The following is a 16,147-nucleotide window of genomic DNA, read 5'->3' on the forward strand; positions in this document are numbered from 1 at the left end:
TACAGTGGGAGTTCTCTTCCCTGGGGCTAGCAGGAAGGCCCCGTCCAAAAACTCCCAGCTTTGCCCCTTCTGTAGGCAGTTCTCCACTTCTCCGTAGTTTTTGGAGCTCTTGGGAAACAGGGCGAGGTGGGTGCTAGAGGCTGTCAGATCTGGGGAACTGGAGTGGGGTGACAGAGCAAAACTGGGGGCCAAAGCCCTTCCTTCCAGCAGCCCCACACACTTGCACCAGGGGCAGGGGGTACTCCCCCGTGTCCCTAGTGGCCAAGGAGGCCTGGCCAACTAGAGCAGGGAGGGGGCTGCTCCCGGGGCCCTCGGGGTTCCGACCGCCTCTCTCAGCTGCACGGTCTCTGCCAATGGGCCGGCCCTCCCTCTGAACCCTGTCCCTGGTCCAACAGCTGGGCCGGGCGTCCCCTGCGGGGGTCAAAGGTACCCGCTCCGCGGTCAGGTCTGCAGGACTGGACGGGCCGAGTCCCTCTCTCCGAGCTGGGAGATGGCCCTGGGGACCCGCAGTGGGAGTGGCGGGACCTGCCCTGAGAACCATCCTGCCCCCTGCCCCGAGCTGTAGGCTTGAAGTGAGGGTCCCCCACCCCCCGAGCCCCCCCACCCCCCGAGCGCAGGGGTTCGTAGGCCTCGCCTCGTTCCGAGCCGGCGACTGAGCCCCGAGCCCTAGAACGTTGCGACAAGAAAGGGGGAGACGTCAGAACCGCGCACTCGGGCGGCGGCGGGCGGGGCGCGGGGCGGGCGCGGGCCGGGCTTGGGCAGGGCTTGGGCCGGGCGGGCGGCGCACCATGGCCGAGGAGGCGGAGTTCTGCTTCTCCGCGCTCTATATAAGCGGGCAGTGGCCGCGGCTGCGCCGTGAGGCTGACCTTCAGTGTGTCGGCTTCAGCGACGACATGGCGCCCTCCAGGAAGTTCTTCGTCGGGGGAAACTGGAAGATGAATGGGCGGAAGGCGAACCTGGGGGAGCTCATCACCTGCCTGAACTCCGCCAAGGTGCCGGCCGACACGGGTGAGCCTCGCGGGGAGGGGAGGGTGGGCGGGCGGGCAGCGCCTTCTCCGAGCCACGGGGAGTCCGAGCGAAGGGGGTGCAGGGCTGAGGGCGAGAGCTCCTGGGGGTCCGGACATTGACCCGCAGCCGCAGGATCGGGGTGTGCCGAGGGGGAGTCGGGGCCAGTCTCATGGTGCCCTCGGACAGTGGGTCCTCGGAGGAAGATGGCCCTTTGGGAGGACGGGCTGCACCGCCAGGAGCCGGGCATGGAGGGGAGCGGAGGCAGCCCCCGCGGGCGGGCGGGAGAGGGGCGCCCGCCGAGGCGGCGGGGGGGGGGGGGGCGGGGGAGGCGGGGGACGGGTGGCCGAGTGGGCGTGCGCGCCTCCCGCTACCTGCCCCCTCGGCTCGGCCCGGCCCGGCTCGTGCGCCGCCGCACGTCGCCCAGACTCCGCCCCGCGCTCGCCGAGCGGCCGAGCGCCCCCGATCCTTCCCCTCGGCCGCCTGCGCGGGGGCCCAGCAGCCCGGCCATTTGCGAATGAGGAGGGCTCCCACGCGCTCTCCAGCCTGGAACCGGGAAGCGCGGGGTCTCCCGGAGCCGCTCGCCTCCCCGCCCACCACCCGCAGTGCTGTCCTCAGCCCGTCCCATCCACCCACGTCGCAGAACCACCGGCCTGATCAGAGGGGGCAGCCCCGAGACCCCACAGCAGCCGGACTTGGCCCTTTCTGCTTTTGCTAAAAAGCCTTGCCTGGCCTGTGAGAGCTATTTTAGAAGGGAGGCCGGACTGGCCCCCGGAGAATGCTGAGTCTAGTCTAGTTGGTGCTCAGGCCCAGAATAGCCCCAGGAAATCAGAGCCACAGCTGTTAAAAGAGCAGAGGGCAGGGCCGTGGCCTCGGGGCACCTGGGAGGCTCTAGGAATTGGAAACAGGCCCAACCTGGGATGTGGACAAAGATCATCTTGTTGGGGGGAAAGGGAAGGGAAGCAGAACTCAGAAAGCTGGCGAAGGCGAGGGGTCAGAGCCCTGGATGGAGTCTAGAGCATGAAGGCTCCTCACCTTGTGATCTCGTCCTCAGAGGTGGTCTGTGCACCCCCCACCGCCTACATTGACTTCGCCAGGCAGAAGCTAGATCCCAAGATTGCCGTGGCTGCCCAGAACTGCTACAAAGTGATGAATGGGGCTTTCACTGGGGAGATCAGGTGAGATGCAGGTGGGAGAGGGGTGTGTGGGGACCCGTCCCTCATCTTCCTCCCTGTGGAACTGTGGCTTCATCTCTTCCCACAGCCCCGGCATGATCAAAGACTGTGGAGCCACATGGGTAGTCCTGGGGCACTCGGAGAGAAGACACGTCTTTGGGGAGTCAGATGAGGTTAGTAACTAGGAGAAGAGGTGAGAGATGCCTTGTTCCAAGAGTGGTGTTTCACCAAGTGTGTTCCTCAACAGCTGATTGGGCAGAAAGTGGCCCATGCCCTGGCCGAGGGACTTGGAGTCATCGCCTGCATTGGGGAGAAGCTAGATGAGAGGGAAGCTGGCATCACTGAGAAGGTCGTTTTTGAACAAACCAAGGTCATCGCAGGTATTTCTGAAGGGACCTATGAGCCTCGCCAAGTCCATGAAGGCACAGAGGGTGGGGTCGGATCCCTGCAGCCTGACTTGATCCCCATGCTGACACCGGAAAGGGAAGGGGAAGGTGGGAACCCTGCTTCCTCCCTCTCACTTCTACACCTGCCCCATGGTATTGATGCCTCTTGGAGTTTCTCAAGCAGCCACTAGGGGGCAGCAGGCCACCCTCTTTATTCCTTGGTACCAAGCTCCGTCGCTCCCTCCTAAACACCCTGCTTCTGTGATCTCTGTCCCACAGATAACGTGAAGGACTGGAGCAAGGTTGTTCTGGCCTATGAGCCTGTGTGGGCCATTGGTACAGGCAAGACTGCAACACCCCAGCAGGTAACCACGCCCAGGAGCCCCACCCTCATCCTACCCCTGCTTGGGTAGAACTGACAGCAGAGACCATCTGGGACAACCCTTCATTTTAAAGACAGGGTCCCCCAAGCCCAGAGAATGAGAATGACTTGCCCAAGGACATCCATTCCAGGGCCTGGTGTTCTAACTGGGATCTCAGGGTTTCTGGGATTCCCTGAAGCAACACTGCCTCATCACTGGTGCCCAGGGTGGTTCCCCCTTTGAGGGAAAGGCAGGAAGAGTCTTAACCTAGTCTGGCTTCTTGTTCTAGGCCCAGGAAGTACACGAAAAGCTCCGGGGATGGCTTAAGTCCAATGTCTCTGATGCAGTGGCTCAGTGCACCCGCATCATTTATGGAGGTGAGTGGGTTTGGCTCCAGCCTGAGGTGGGGTGGGCTGGGAATAGACTGAGCCTTCCTTAGACATTGAGGTGGGAATGGAGTATGCCCATCCCATCCCTGACCATTCGCCCTTGCTCCTCCCTTCCCAGGGTCTGTGACTGGGGCAAACTGCAAGGAGCTGGCATGCCAGCCTGACGTGGATGGCTTCCTCGTGGGTGGTGCATCCCTCAAGCCTGAATTCGTGGACATCATCAACGCCAAACAATAAGCCCCGAATCCATCTCCCTGCCCTTCCTGCTATGCCAAGGACTGTGAAGCTCAGAAGCCCAGTAACTGCTCCTCCCTCTCCCCACCCCCACACATGCTTCTGATGGTATCACCTGCCCCTTCTTGTGGCCTAATCCAAACTGTACCTCTCCTTTACCATGTACACCTGTAATGGTTGGGACAATCCCTTCTCCACTTACTCTGATAATTGGAACAAAAGATGTCACCAAGATGGCCTCTCCTTAGGAGGTAGAAGGGTGGGGTTTGCTCATAGGCCCCTCTGTCCCCACTGAAGGCAGGAAAGAGAAGCCGTCCTCCTCTCCCATCTCGTACTTGAGGCCACGGGCTGGGAAAGAGCCCTGTCCGCCCTGGTGCCAACGCCTGTGTGTTGTGTATGAGCAGTCCCACTTGGGGGTGGGAATAAACATCTGGCATTAAGCCTTGTGGTTTGTCCTTCATTGTACTTGTTTCCATATCATTTCTCTTTACTTTTTTGAGGCAGCCACAGGACCCTTGTGCAGACAAAAAAAAAAAAAAAAGCCACAAACAGGTTTTTACAACAGCAGATCTTATTATTTTTACTTGGGAAAAAAAAGTGTCTTGTGTACCAGGCGCCACAGCCTTGAATAACAGCTCCTTCTCTTCACCCCCTGGGTGGCTCGGGCTGTTCAGCTCCCCAGAGCTTGGGTTGGGACTAGGGGCCCAGCCTCACTGGCTTTAAGTAGCTGGTCAAGCCCGCAGTACCCCTGGGGAGGGGTAGCATCAAGGCCCCCAAATCTGTGGTATCACAGGGTCACTGGTAGAGCAGGTAGTGCTTCATGGCAGGGGGCAAGGGCAGAGCAGATACCTGGCCCAGCCGGCTAGCCCCCAGAGCTTGGCGCACACACAGGCGGCTCAGGTGCAGAAGGGAGTGTGGCTCCGCTGGGGGAGAGAAGGAGGGGAAGGTAAGTAGGGGTGCAGCCATCAGCTAGACATCCTCAAATTATAGGGTTCCCTTCCACTCTCCTGCTCTGAGTCTGCTCCTACCTTGCTCAAGGGATCCAAAGCACCCTGACATTCTGCATCTGTTCTCAGGGTCAGAGGCATCACACCCCCAGTCAGAGCTGGGGGTGAAGCTCTAGCTAAGGCCCTCTAAGCAACAGGCCAAGGTGGCTCTGACAGGGGTGGAGCTGGCCCAGGCTTGGATTCCAGAGAGGCCTGGGGGATGGGGCTGATGAGGTGGAAGGAAGGATAGCCCTCACAACAGCTCACCATGGGTGATGGGAGGAGAGGTACCCAGCTGCTGCTAAGCCTACAACTGCAGAGAACAGTTAAATCCCATCAGTCTAAAGCCGGGCCCCATTGCTTCCCCAAGGAGGTCCTTCCCCTGCAGACCCACCCCAAACCCTGCCCCTACTGCTCTCCTTCCAGGTGGGGCGAGGGAGGGCTCAATGGCTCCTTCCTGGGGTTTGACTGAGGAAGTAGGCATGTATGAGTCACAGGTCAGAGCCCAGGGAATCTAGCACACACCCTGGGTGCCTGGCGCTGCCTGTCCTCTTTTGAAATTGTACACGTAGCCCAGTACCCATTTAACCCTTTGCACCTGTGCTCCAGAGCTGCTAGCTCCTATAAAGCCCTAGTCTAGTGGTTCTCAACCTTTGGCCTTTAAATACAGTTCCTCATGTTGTGACCCAACCATAAAATTATTTTCGTTGCTACTTCATAACTGTAATGTTGCTACTGTTATGAATCGTAATGTAAATATCTGATATGCAGGATGGTCTTAGGCAACCCCTGTGAAAGGGTCGTTCGACCGCCAAAGGGGTCGCGACCCACAGGTTGAGAACCGCTGCTCCCTGGAGGGCCTCCCTCCATTCTGGGGGCTCACCACTTAATAGCAAGTTGCATGCCCAAGCCTCACCTTTACCTCTCTTGCTGTTGGGAGGATTAAACTAGGTAAGGGCTGTGAAGACCCTTAGCCATTCCTGGCACTGAGTAAGGGGTAGGGAAGCAGGTCAGATGAAGGCTCCTTCCCTCCACCCTTGTAAAGGCCTTGAGTTTCCAACCCAAACCACAGCCACCAGTGACAGAACACGCTCCCACACCTACCCCGGGCCTCACCTCTCCTTTTGCCCAGGTAGCTGATGCGGACCTGGCACTGGCCCCAGACAGCGCTTACTGCTGGGTAGAGGGTCCTGCCCTTCAGTCCGTGGAAGGCTGGCCCCAGGTAGGTACCCCCAATCGCGTAGCCCAGAGTTCCCTCTTCCATGTCCAGAACCACCAGCAGCCTCTCCGGCACCTCCAGCGGCTCACCCTGAGGTCCGGGTGGATATTGGGGGGCCCCGGGCCCCTTGTTCTGATGGTACAGCTTCCCCCGCCCAAGGTCCCAGCCCCACGACTCGCTGTTGCTGCCCAGCAGCGCCGCGTAGTGGTCAGCCTGCAGCGGGGCGAGGGCCGTGGCCACACCCACCACGGCGTGGGTGCCCCTCTGCGCGCGGGGCCAGCTGATTTCCCAGGCGTGCAGGCCGCTCGAGTAGCCCCTCTTACCCCGGGCCCCGTCCGTGCTCTGGGCGACGGGCCGCCGCTCAAAGCACAGGCCCCCCTCCCGGACCTCGATGTTCTCCGAGCAGTCCTTGGGGTTCCAGCCGTGGCGCCGCTGCGTTCCCAGGTCAGGAGGGGGAGCAGACAGCAGCTCCTCCAAGCCTTTGGGACAAGAGAGGTCGGGGTACAGGGCCTGCGGGGTGGGGGGGCTGCGGCTGCCCCCTGCCAGGGCCGTCTGGCCCATGGGGTGAGGCGCTGGCGGGTTCCCCGGTAGAGTCTTGCTGGGGCGTCTCTCTTCTGCAAGTTGCGCTCCGGCTCGGGGTTGCCCTGGAAAGGAGTTGGGAGAGAAGAGACGGTAACGTGAGGGGACCCGGCGGGGGCTCCTCCTCCATGCGCCCCGGCCTTTCACCCGTTGGCCCACCGTCCCGCTCCTCCCTCTTCGTTCCTCCCCAGCGCCCCAGCCCATTGCCCTACCCTCACCCATCAGTCGCGAGCTCCCGAGACGGGCGAGTCCGCCCCTCGGGCCTCCCAGGGGCCGTCCCCCTCGCCCGCCCCGTGCCCGCGTCACCCGTGGCCCCCGAACCTCGCTGGGCTCCCCCAGCCGGGAGGTCGCCGGGCCTGCGGAGGAACCCGGCGTTAAGTCACCGAGGGGCGCGGGCGCAGAACGCCGGCCGCTTCCGCCTCCAAGCGCCGCCTCCAGGCTTGGCCCCGCCCACGTCCCGCCTCGAGGCCCCGCCCACGTCCCGCCTCGAGGCCCCGCCCACGTCCCCGCCTCGAGGCCTCGCCTCCGCGGGAGGCCCTCCGGGGCCGTTAACCTCTCTCTTGCGTCGCTCTGGGGTCTCTGGGGGTCTGTTCTCCACCGTCAATACCTTTGAGCCACCTGGACACCAACTCCTGAGCCCTTCAGTACGAGGGGCACGGGATCAAGGGGGTTCCTCCATTGTGCCGGCCTCTTTCCACGGTCCCGGACTCGGGGTCACCGTTTCTGGGCAGGTCTCTTTCTGGTTCGGTTGTGAGTCAGCCTGTTCTATGCCTGAGGTTCTGAACCCTGTGTTTCGGGCTCTGAGCGGTAGGTGTCGCAGGTCTCCATGCTGCTCTAGTCCATCCATTCCTAGACTGCAGGTCTCATTGGGAGAGTGTAGTGGTTCCGATCTGGGTTTGAGCGAAGCTATGCCACTAATGAGCTGTGTGACGCGAGAAACATCCATCGGTGGCCTCCCCACGCGCCCTGACCCGGGATGGAACCCGCAGCCTAGGTATGTGCCCTGACTGGGAATCTAACGAGCAACTTTTTTGTGCACCAGACGAGGATCCAACCAATGGAGCCACCTGGCCAGGGCCAAATTTTGTAATATATTAATTAAAGAAAAAAATAAAGCATATTAATAAGAAAGATGTAAACCTGAACACTTGTCATCCACCCCACCTGGATATTCTCGCCAGTGTGACAACAAAAATAATGACTGTGGATCGAGGTCTACGATGAATATTAGTGTGATAGCCAAGCGGATGAAGCGAGCCTAAACCACAGCCAACTCCAGCTCAGCTTGAGCAGAAGCTGACTGCATGGTATTCGCCAATTGTTCCAAACATTTGCTGATAATAGCTCAAACATTCCATAATGCTACAAGCAATAATGACTTTTTTATTTTTCATTGATATGTAACACATGTAAAGTCCACTAATTGTAAATTGCTCAATGAATTTTTACATATTTATATGTTATGTGACCACCATTTCCAGCCTCAAGGTCAGGTGTATCTCCAGCGTCGCAGTAGGCGCCTTTCTTGCCCTTTCCCTAACACCATACCCCGAAAGGTCCCTACTATTTGACCTCTATCAGTATAGATTCACTTTGCCTCTTCTTCAATGAAACCATAATGTATGTATTCTTTTGCATCTGGCTTATTTTTCTCAATATTATGTCTGTGAGTCATCCATGTTACATGAAACAGTAGCCCCTTCTGTTCAGTGTTTTACAGCATGCCATTGTATGTATGTACTACAATGTATCTATTCTACTCTTGATGGGCATTTGAAATGTTTCCAGTTTTTAGCTATTACAGAGAAAGCTATGTACAGTATTGTACAAGTCCTCTGGTGGACCTAAGCACTCATTTTATTGGTTGTGGGTGAAGCTATGCCACTAATTAGCTGTGTATTGTGAAAAACATCGATCTCTCTTTATGAGCACACTCATGAATTCTGTATACTTATGTGCAGACTTGCCGGTTTATAAAAACTTACAATGTATAGATTTAGCCACATGTGATTTTTTAGGTTTCTCTCCATAGAGCACTTTTATTCAGAAATTAAATCATTCCGGTATTTGGCAGTATGGAACACTTCAACATATCCTTGAAGATTTGAACTGGTCTTTTCTTCCTGTTCATCATATCTTTGTCTTTTGGGGATTTTATCAGTTCCTGGAGCTTTTTTTTTCCCATTTTAAACAAGAAGTTTATTTAAACAACAAGACACTTGACTTGAAGGAAAAACTAGGATTCATTTTTTTTTTTTTTTTTGGTAACTCATCCCTATTTAAGGACAAATTACCCTACATGTAACAGCTACATACAAAAACAGTTATAAAATTGTCCTTGATTTTACAATGATAAATGAAAAACATTAAAATTCTCCAATCAAACAAGGTACACAAGGATTTTTATGTTGTTCTTTTTTGATTAAACAGTGAGAGCAAAATAACTTACTGGAATATAAAGATAAGAGCTGAATGAGCATGCCAGAATGTGTTTTCACAGAACCAGTGTTTACCCTCCACCCATCTCCATTTGATGTCAATCAAAACATAGCATTGACCATTTAGTTTTTTAAAAATGCAAATGCTTATGCACATTCATCAGTTACTGTATGTACAATAAAGGAACGGGGAAGAGGAAAATGAAAGAATAGTATGTAGTAGTCAGATGTGTTGAAACCAAATTGCAGTTTCCTAACTGAGAATGTCTTCTTGGTCTGGAGAACAGAGTCCTGGAGTAAAGTAGCAGGTTCCCTTTTTAGTAGACACTGCCTGTTTGCTGCTGGTATACACCAGTTGTATTTTTATCCTCCATTTCCCACTGTGCAGGTGTGCTCTTTCTTTTCTTTCTTTTTTTTTTGTTAGTCCTTATTCGAGGATATTTTTCCATTGATTTTTTTTTTTTTTTTAGAGAGAGTAGAGGGAGGGGGAGAGACAGAGAGAGAAAAATTGATGTGAGAGAGACACAGCGATTGGTTGCCCCCCACATGTGGCCCTGGCACATGCCCAACCAGGGCCAGGGATCGAGCCTGCAACAGAGGTACTCGCCCTTGACCAGAACTGATCCGGGACCCTTCAGTCGCTGGGCCAGTGCTCTATCCATTGAGCCATACCGGCTAGGGCAGGTGTGTCTGTTTCATTGAATCAAATCAAAATCTGATCTGCCTCATTGACAAACCCTGTCGTTCACAATAGGTTTTCATTAGTTTACTAAGTGGTATAAGACTCTTAATCTTAAAGTGTACCACAGAACCATCCTGCCCCACCACCTTCAAAATAATATGATCATTGTTCTCAGTCTTAACTCCTTCCTTTGGTTTTTCGTTGGTCTCGGCCAGTGCTGGAGTCTCCTCAGCTGCCACTTCACAAAAGAGGTATCAGGTCCACACCAAAGGCGGACACAGCAGCACCAGAAGCAGCACCGGTGGAGGAGGGAGAGGGCACTGCACCCTATGCCAGGTCCTCAAGGTGTTTTTTGTTGTTAATCCTCACCTGAGGATACTTTTCCGTTGATTTTTTTAGGGAGAGTGGACGAGAGAGGGAAAGACAGAGAGAAACATTGATGTGAGAGAAACTGCAAGGAGGCCGCCCATTGTCTTCACTATCAGAGAAGTGCAAACAAGGATCCCGGAACGCTGGTGAACCTTGAACCCATGTCAAGGGCCTGAGTTATGCACCGATTGTCTAGTCCAGACAATGGGGACTCAAGCTATTTCCTGATCAAATAGTCTCAGAGTATCCTTCTAATATTTACTGACCTTTAAGATAGTCTGTCTGTTACTGCAATTACCTGCCTAAGGGCTTTATGTGTAACCAAAGCTGAATAAAAGGCTGGCGAGGCCTGGGCACCGGTGGAAGTCCTTCCCCTTGAGTTGGACTTGCCCGCCTGGCCCCCCAATATTTCCAAATTATCTCTTGTCTCTTCTCTTTCATTTGTGTGTGGCTCCTCTTCCAGATCCTGAACCCTGAACCACGCAGGATGTGGGGGAACACATCCACAGAAATACATTGATTGGTTGCCTCTTGCATGTGCCCCGACCAGGGCCCAACCAGGGAGGAGCCTGCAACCGAGGTACGTGCCCTTGATCAGAATCGAACCCAGGACCCTTCAGTCCGTAGTCCGAAGTTCTATCCGCTGAGCCAAACCGGCTAGGGCCTCAAGGTATTTATTTATTTTAATATATTCTATTGATTTTTTTACAGAGAGGAAGGGAGAGGGATAGAGAGTTAGAAACATCGATGAGAGAGAAACATCGATCAGCTGCCTCTAGCACACCCCCTACTGGGGATGTGCCCGCAACCAAGGTACATGCCCTTGACTGGAATTGAACCTGGGACCCCTCAGTCCGCAGGCTGACGCTCTATCCGCTGAGCCAAACTAGTTAGGGCCCTCAAGGTTTTTATTAGTGTTTCTCTGTGGTTCTCAGTAAGCTCTTCAAGCCTGGCCAGTGTTTCTCAGTGGTTGAGCATCAACCTGTGAACCAGGAGGTCATAGTTTAATTCCTGGTCAGGGCACATGCCTGGATTGCATGCAGGAGGCAGTCAATCAATGATTCTCTCTCAGCGTTGATGTTTCTGTCTCTCTATCATTTTCCCTTCCTCTCTGAAATATATATATATATATATATATATATATATATATATATATATATATATATATATTCTTTTTTAAAGAAGAAGCTCTTCTATTTCTTCCATAAGCCACCACTATTCACTTGCTAGGCCACAATGAAACAGCGAGCTTCATTCCTTTATTAATGAAATATCCTTAACATCCTAAACACATTCTTCTCAACATGCACGGACTGTTTTAGGCTTGACTGTTCCCTGTCTGTGTAATATAAAGGATGCAACTGGCAATACTGAAGAACTTGCAAGTCTTCCAGCTTATTACCATATTAAGGTAAGCATTCGTGGCTCAGAGGAGGAATCCCAGCCTCCTGATGTGGCTTTGAAACAGCAAATCAAGCTGAGATCAGCAGAGTGAAGGATGGGGTGGTGTTGTACGGAGGAAGACTGTGATGTCTTTATGAACACACTCCTGAAGTACGTGGTACCTTAGCACGGGACTGCTGTCTGCTGTCTGCGGTCTGCAATAGCAACACTAAAGCCAAGGCCTTTCTCTGAGGTCCCAGTCTCCTAAAACCAAATCAGGAAAAGTGCTGCAGTCTCCCTGGACTTTACATTCGATGGCTACAGTACAAGCAAACATATTTTGTTTTCTTTTACGGTACTGGGCTCTGAATCCCTGTAGAACATACTGGGCTTTATTAAATACAGAGCTACACTGCCACCATGAGCAAGGGGAGGGAGGGATGGTCATAAGGGTATTTGCTACCTTCAGACCAGGGCCTTGTATACCTAGTTTGGAAACAAAAGCAGTTGGGCATTTTCCTCCTAGAAGATACCAGGTTCATGATATTCTGGAAGACAGCCCTTCGGCCAGTGATTCTTTTCAATAGCTCTGGATGGATTTTGCTGCCTTTTCCTCCAGAGCAGCGGTTCTCAACCTGTGGGTCGCGACCCTTTGGGGGTCGAATGACCCTTTCACAGGGGTCGCCTAAGACCATCGGAAAACACATATATAATTACATATTGTTTTTGTGATTAATCACTATGCTTTATGTTCAATTTGTAACAATGAAAATACATCCTGCATATCAGATATTTACATTACGATTCATAACAGTAGCAAAATTACAGTTATGAAGTAGCAACGAAAATAATTTTATGGTTGGGGGTCACCACAACATGAGGAACTGTATTAAAGGGCCGCGGCATGAGGAAGGTGGAGAACTGCTGCTCCAGATACAGCCTCACCAACAGTTTGCACGTTTTTGAGGTTAAGGTAGTTTCTAAAATTCTTATGCCATCTGTGGCTGGTTGGGAAATCCTTCCACCCAAAGGCTATCTTCTCTGGCAGGAGGTTTGAACTGTGACTTGAGACCAAGAGCTTTTCTTTTCCCTCCTTTTAAAAAAATTATTATTTTTTTCGCCACATACTGCCATTGTTAGTGACAGATTTCTGGTTCATTTCTTCCAGGCATAAATTTAGTGCTCTTTCAGTCTTCATTAAAGAGTGATCAGGGGACCCTTTCCCCCTCCCCATGTGGGAGTCTGTACTTGTTCAATAAATTTCCACCTTTGCTTATACAAAAAAAAGGGGGTTATCACATGAACTTTGCTGTCACTGGAGTAGTTATAGGAGAACTTGATGACTTGCTTCACAAATGTGTTGAATTTTGATTACATGTGTGGATTTCCTGAGGTCGTATTTATGTGCCACATGGACGCCGGCATACCACCCTTCCACCCTCCGTAAGTCAGCTCGTTGTTTCCAGCATGGAAAGGGATTGCGGTAAATGTGGTTGGAATGCCGTCTGATGGTACTGTTATTCGGAGAGAAGGCATCTTAAAACACTAACAGCGGTTCTCAACCTGTGGGTCGCGACCCCTTTAGGGGTCGCCTAAGACCATCCTGCATATTAGATATTTACATGACGATTCATAACAGTAGCAACATTACAGTTATGAAGTAGCAACAAAAATAATTTTATGGTTGGGTCACAACATGAGGAACTGTATTTAAAGGGCCAGAAGGTTGAGAACCACTGCTAGAATCTTGTTTTAAAAACCAAACACTAGAATCACAGTCAGCTTCACAAGATACACACACTGAAAGGCCCAGAATGGTGCCAAGAGAGCAGAGTCCAGCCCACCAGCTCACCCCGCCACGAACGGTGGCGGCGACCTCTGCCCTGTTTAATGAGTACTGCTGAGTTCACATTAAATGTCTACGATCTCATTGAAACCTCACAACAAAGCTATCCCAATTTTTACAGATTCGGCAACGGAGACTCGGAAAGGTGAAACGACAAGCCATTCTGCAAAACCCAAGGGCGGTGACTAGCTGGCGACGCCAGAAAATGTCAGCCGCGCCCGGAGCTGCGGAAGCCGGTTACGTCACCGCGCGGGCGGGCGCTGACTCCAGACCCGCGGGCGGATCACGTGGGCGGGCGGATCACGTGGACGGGCGGGCTGCGGCCCGAGAGGCTCGCGCGCCCCCCAGCGGCCGCGGCCGATGCTGGGGCCTCCTCTCAACCCGCTTCTCCCGCGGGCCGCGCTGGAGCCGGGAGCCCCGGGGGCCCTGCCCTGGACCGCCGCTTCCGCCCGGCCAACCTCCTTCCGGCGCCAGCGTTCGCGTCTGGAAGGTTCTGTCCCGGAACAAAGGCCCCAGGGCGGGAGCGAGGCCTCTGAGCCGGCGGACGTGCAGCGGAAGTGGAGGGGAGTGGAAGGGACTAGTGCTGCCTTACACGTAGAGGGCTCCTCTCCTCCATCCGTTCTCTTTGCTCCCCCTCCCCCTCTCCTTTCAGCTCTGTCTGGGGACCCTCCGCGGGAGGGGACCTTTTTTTCACCCTGGAGGAGGGAGGCTGCAAGTGGGGACACGGTTAGGTTAGAAACTGCGGGAGAAAGAGCGCACCCACTGCAAACAGCGAGTGCCCCTGCCACTCCTCCCTAACCAGTCAGACATCTATCTGATTCCCTTTTGTTTGTCCTTGATAATTTTTTAAAATATATTTTTGTTATTGATTTTGGAGAGGAAGGGAGGGGGGGAGAGAGAGAAACCTCAATGATGAGAGAGAAGCATAGATGAGCTGCCTCCTGCACGCCCCACGTTGGGGACTGAGCCCTGACTGGCCATCTAGCCCTGACCTCCTGGTTCATAGGTCCACACTCAACCACTGAGCCAGTCTGCTGGACTATCCTTGCTGATTTTTAAAACACTGCCTCAACTTTTAGTTTTCCTTCCACCTTTATAGCCTTCAGGACCTCTACTACTGTCTAGTGAATCCTAACTGGGGATGTCTCCCTGGTTTGTCCTTTGTTCACTCCTCATCAGTGATTCTCAAAGTGGAGGGAGGAAGTAAGTGTATCTCATCTATAAGGGCAAATCCAAAATTGAGGGGAGGGTGCCTTTGATTACTTTTGTAATCCTCACTGAGGATATATTTTTACTGATTTTAGAGAGAAAGGGAGAAAGAATGAGAAACATCGATCGGTTGCCTCCCCTACGCCATCTGATCCGGATCAAACCAGAAACCTAGCCCTAGCCAGTTTGGCTCAGTGGATAGAGCATCCGCCTGTGGACTGAAGGTCCCAGGTTTGATTCTGGTCAAGGGCATATGCCCATGTTGTGGCTCAATCCCCAATGCCAATCAACGATTCTCTCTCATTATTGATGTTTCTATCGCCCTCTCCCTTCCTCTCTGAAATCAATAAAAATATCATCAACACTAATAAAAGAGAAAAATGGTAATTGGCGTACGGCGATACCCTTTTCATTGGCTAATCAGGGCTATATGCAAATTAACTGCCAACAAGATGGCGGTTAATTTGCATATGTAGGCACAATGCAGGGAGGCGAAAGGGAAAGCAGGAAGAAGCCCCCTGCCACTGACAGTGATCGGAAACCCAGTGGGGAGCTAAGAGCTGGGGGGCAGGGCAAAGGCAGCCCTGGGGCCGCCTTTGCCCTGCCCCCCAGCCATGATCGGAGAATCAGGTGCCTTTTCCGCCCTGGCCAGTGATAGCAGGAAGTAGGGGTGGAGCCAGCGATGGGAGCAAGCTGGCAGTCCCAGGAGTTAGGGGCCCCTTGCCTGGGCCTAAAGCGGAGCCCAGGATCGCGGGGCCGCTGCAGCTGTGGGTCCCCGCTGCCCAGGCCGACACCTCAGTCAGAGGCATCCTGCAGGAGCAGGGGTGGAGCCTGCGCGATCGCGGCGCAGCCCCCCCCCCCCCCCCCCCCGCTGCCACTGCAGGTTCCCACTGCTCAGGCCGGACGCCTAGGCCAGAGGCGTCAGGCCTGGGCAAGGGGCCGATCCTGTGATTGGAGGGTGATGGGGGTCAACGCCTGAGGGCTCCCAGTATGTGAGAGGGAGCAGGCTGGGCTGAGGGACACTCCCCCCCCCACACACACATCCAGTGCATGAATTTCGTGCACCGGGCCCCTAGTCTATATATATAAAAGCCCAAGCGACCATTATGACTGGTCAACTGGTCACTATGACGATGCACTGACCACTGGGGGCAGACGCTCAGTGCAGGAGCTGCCTGCCCTCTGGTGGTCAGTGCGCTCCCACAGCCAACCTCCTGTGGCCGGCCAACCTCCTGTGGCCGGCCAACCTCTTGCCGTCCCTCCCCCCAGCCGGCCCTGGTCAGCCCTGATCATCAGCCAGGCCGAGGGACCCCACCCCAGCACGAATTCGTGCACTGGGCCTCTAGTATACATATAAAGACAAATTGTGTTGACTGCTATCAAGGAAAAGCATGAAACTGTAAGAGGGGATTCTATTTGGACTGATATCAGGAGAGGCCTGAGGAGGTCCCGATTAACCTGAGGCCTGGAGGCTGAGCAGAAGTTAGTTGAGTCACACACAGAAGAGTGTAAGTGAAAGCCCTGAAAAGGGAGGGAGCTTGGTGGGAGGAGGAACTGAGCAGAGGGCTGTGTGGCCCAAGTGTGGCTTAAGCCCAATAGCAAAGGCCACTACAGACCTTGGCAGGCTTTGCATATAGGCCGTGGTGAGGAGTAGGTATTTTATCCTAAGAGCAATAGGGAAACCTGAGGGGTTAACATAGAGGGTTCTCTTTACAATTGAAAGAGCTCACTATGGCTGCTCATGGAAGACAATTGGATGAGAGAAAAAGTAGAGTCAGGAAGACGACGTAGGAGGCTACTGTAGTAGTTCCAGGGAGTGGTGATAGTAGTTTGGGCCAGAGAGGTGTGTCAGAAGAAGGAGAGAAGTAGATGGATTCAAGATACA

At 53.7% G+C, this 16,147-nt stretch overlaps 2 protein-coding genes and 1 pseudogene across 2 annotated transcripts; 1 reads left to right on the forward strand and 2 right to left on the reverse strand.

The window, feature by feature from the left end:
* The first annotated feature begins 773 nt into the window (after nt 1-773).
* On the forward strand, nt 774-3,991 carry TPI1 (triosephosphate isomerase 1). Its single transcript, XM_059682088.1, has 7 exons — nt 774-1,008; nt 2,060-2,183; nt 2,269-2,353; nt 2,428-2,560; nt 2,846-2,931; nt 3,218-3,305; nt 3,436-3,991. The coding sequence occupies exons 1-7, from the start codon at nt 789-791 to the stop codon at nt 3,552-3,554; spliced, it is 855 nt and encodes a 284-aa protein (XP_059538071.1). The 5' UTR covers nt 774-788; the 3' UTR covers nt 3,555-3,991.
* A 111-nt stretch (nt 3,992-4,102) lies between these two features.
* Nucleotides 4,103-6,695, reverse strand: SPSB2 (splA/ryanodine receptor domain and SOCS box containing 2). Its single transcript, XM_059682087.1, has 3 exons — nt 6,548-6,695; nt 5,654-6,400; nt 4,103-4,474 (listed from the first exon to the last, which is right to left on the reverse strand). Exons 1-3 carry the CDS (start codon nt 6,555-6,557, stop codon nt 4,347-4,349), a joined length of 885 nt encoding a protein of 294 aa, XP_059538070.1. The 5' UTR covers nt 6,558-6,695; the 3' UTR covers nt 4,103-4,346.
* Nucleotides 6,696-8,240: 1,545 nt separating this feature from the next.
* LOC132225959 (small ubiquitin-related modifier 2-like) lies at nt 8,241-9,709 on the reverse strand (annotated as a pseudogene).
* Between the last annotated feature and the right edge of the window lie 6,438 nt (nt 9,710-16,147).

Source organism: Myotis daubentonii, chromosome 2 (assembly GCF_963259705.1).
Source record: "Myotis daubentonii chromosome 2, mMyoDau2.1, whole genome shotgun sequence".
Taxonomy (NCBI): Eukaryota; Metazoa; Chordata; class Mammalia; order Chiroptera; family Vespertilionidae; genus Myotis; species Myotis daubentonii.

What these genes read in the sequence shown, in the direction of transcription:
- TPI1 (XM_059682088.1), top strand. Translation starts at nt 789, where the DNA reads ATGGCCGAGGAGGCGGAGTTCTGCTTCTCCGCGCTCTATATAAGCGGG. An exon ending in GCTTTCACTGGGGAGATCAG is followed by an intron (nt 2,184 to 2,268) that starts GTGAGATGCAGG and finishes CTCTTCCCACAG; the next exon opens with CCCCGGCATGATCAAAGACT. An exon ending in CACCCGCATCATTTATGGAG is followed by an intron (nt 3,306 to 3,435) that starts GTGAGTGGGTTT and finishes CTCCCTTCCCAG; the next exon opens with GGTCTGTGACTGGGGCAAAC.
- SPSB2 (XM_059682087.1), bottom strand. An exon ending in CTACCTGGGCAAAAGGAGAG is followed by an intron (nt 4,475 to 5,653) that starts GTGAGGCCCGGG and finishes TCTCTCCCCCAG; the next exon opens with CGGAGCCACACTCCCTTCTG.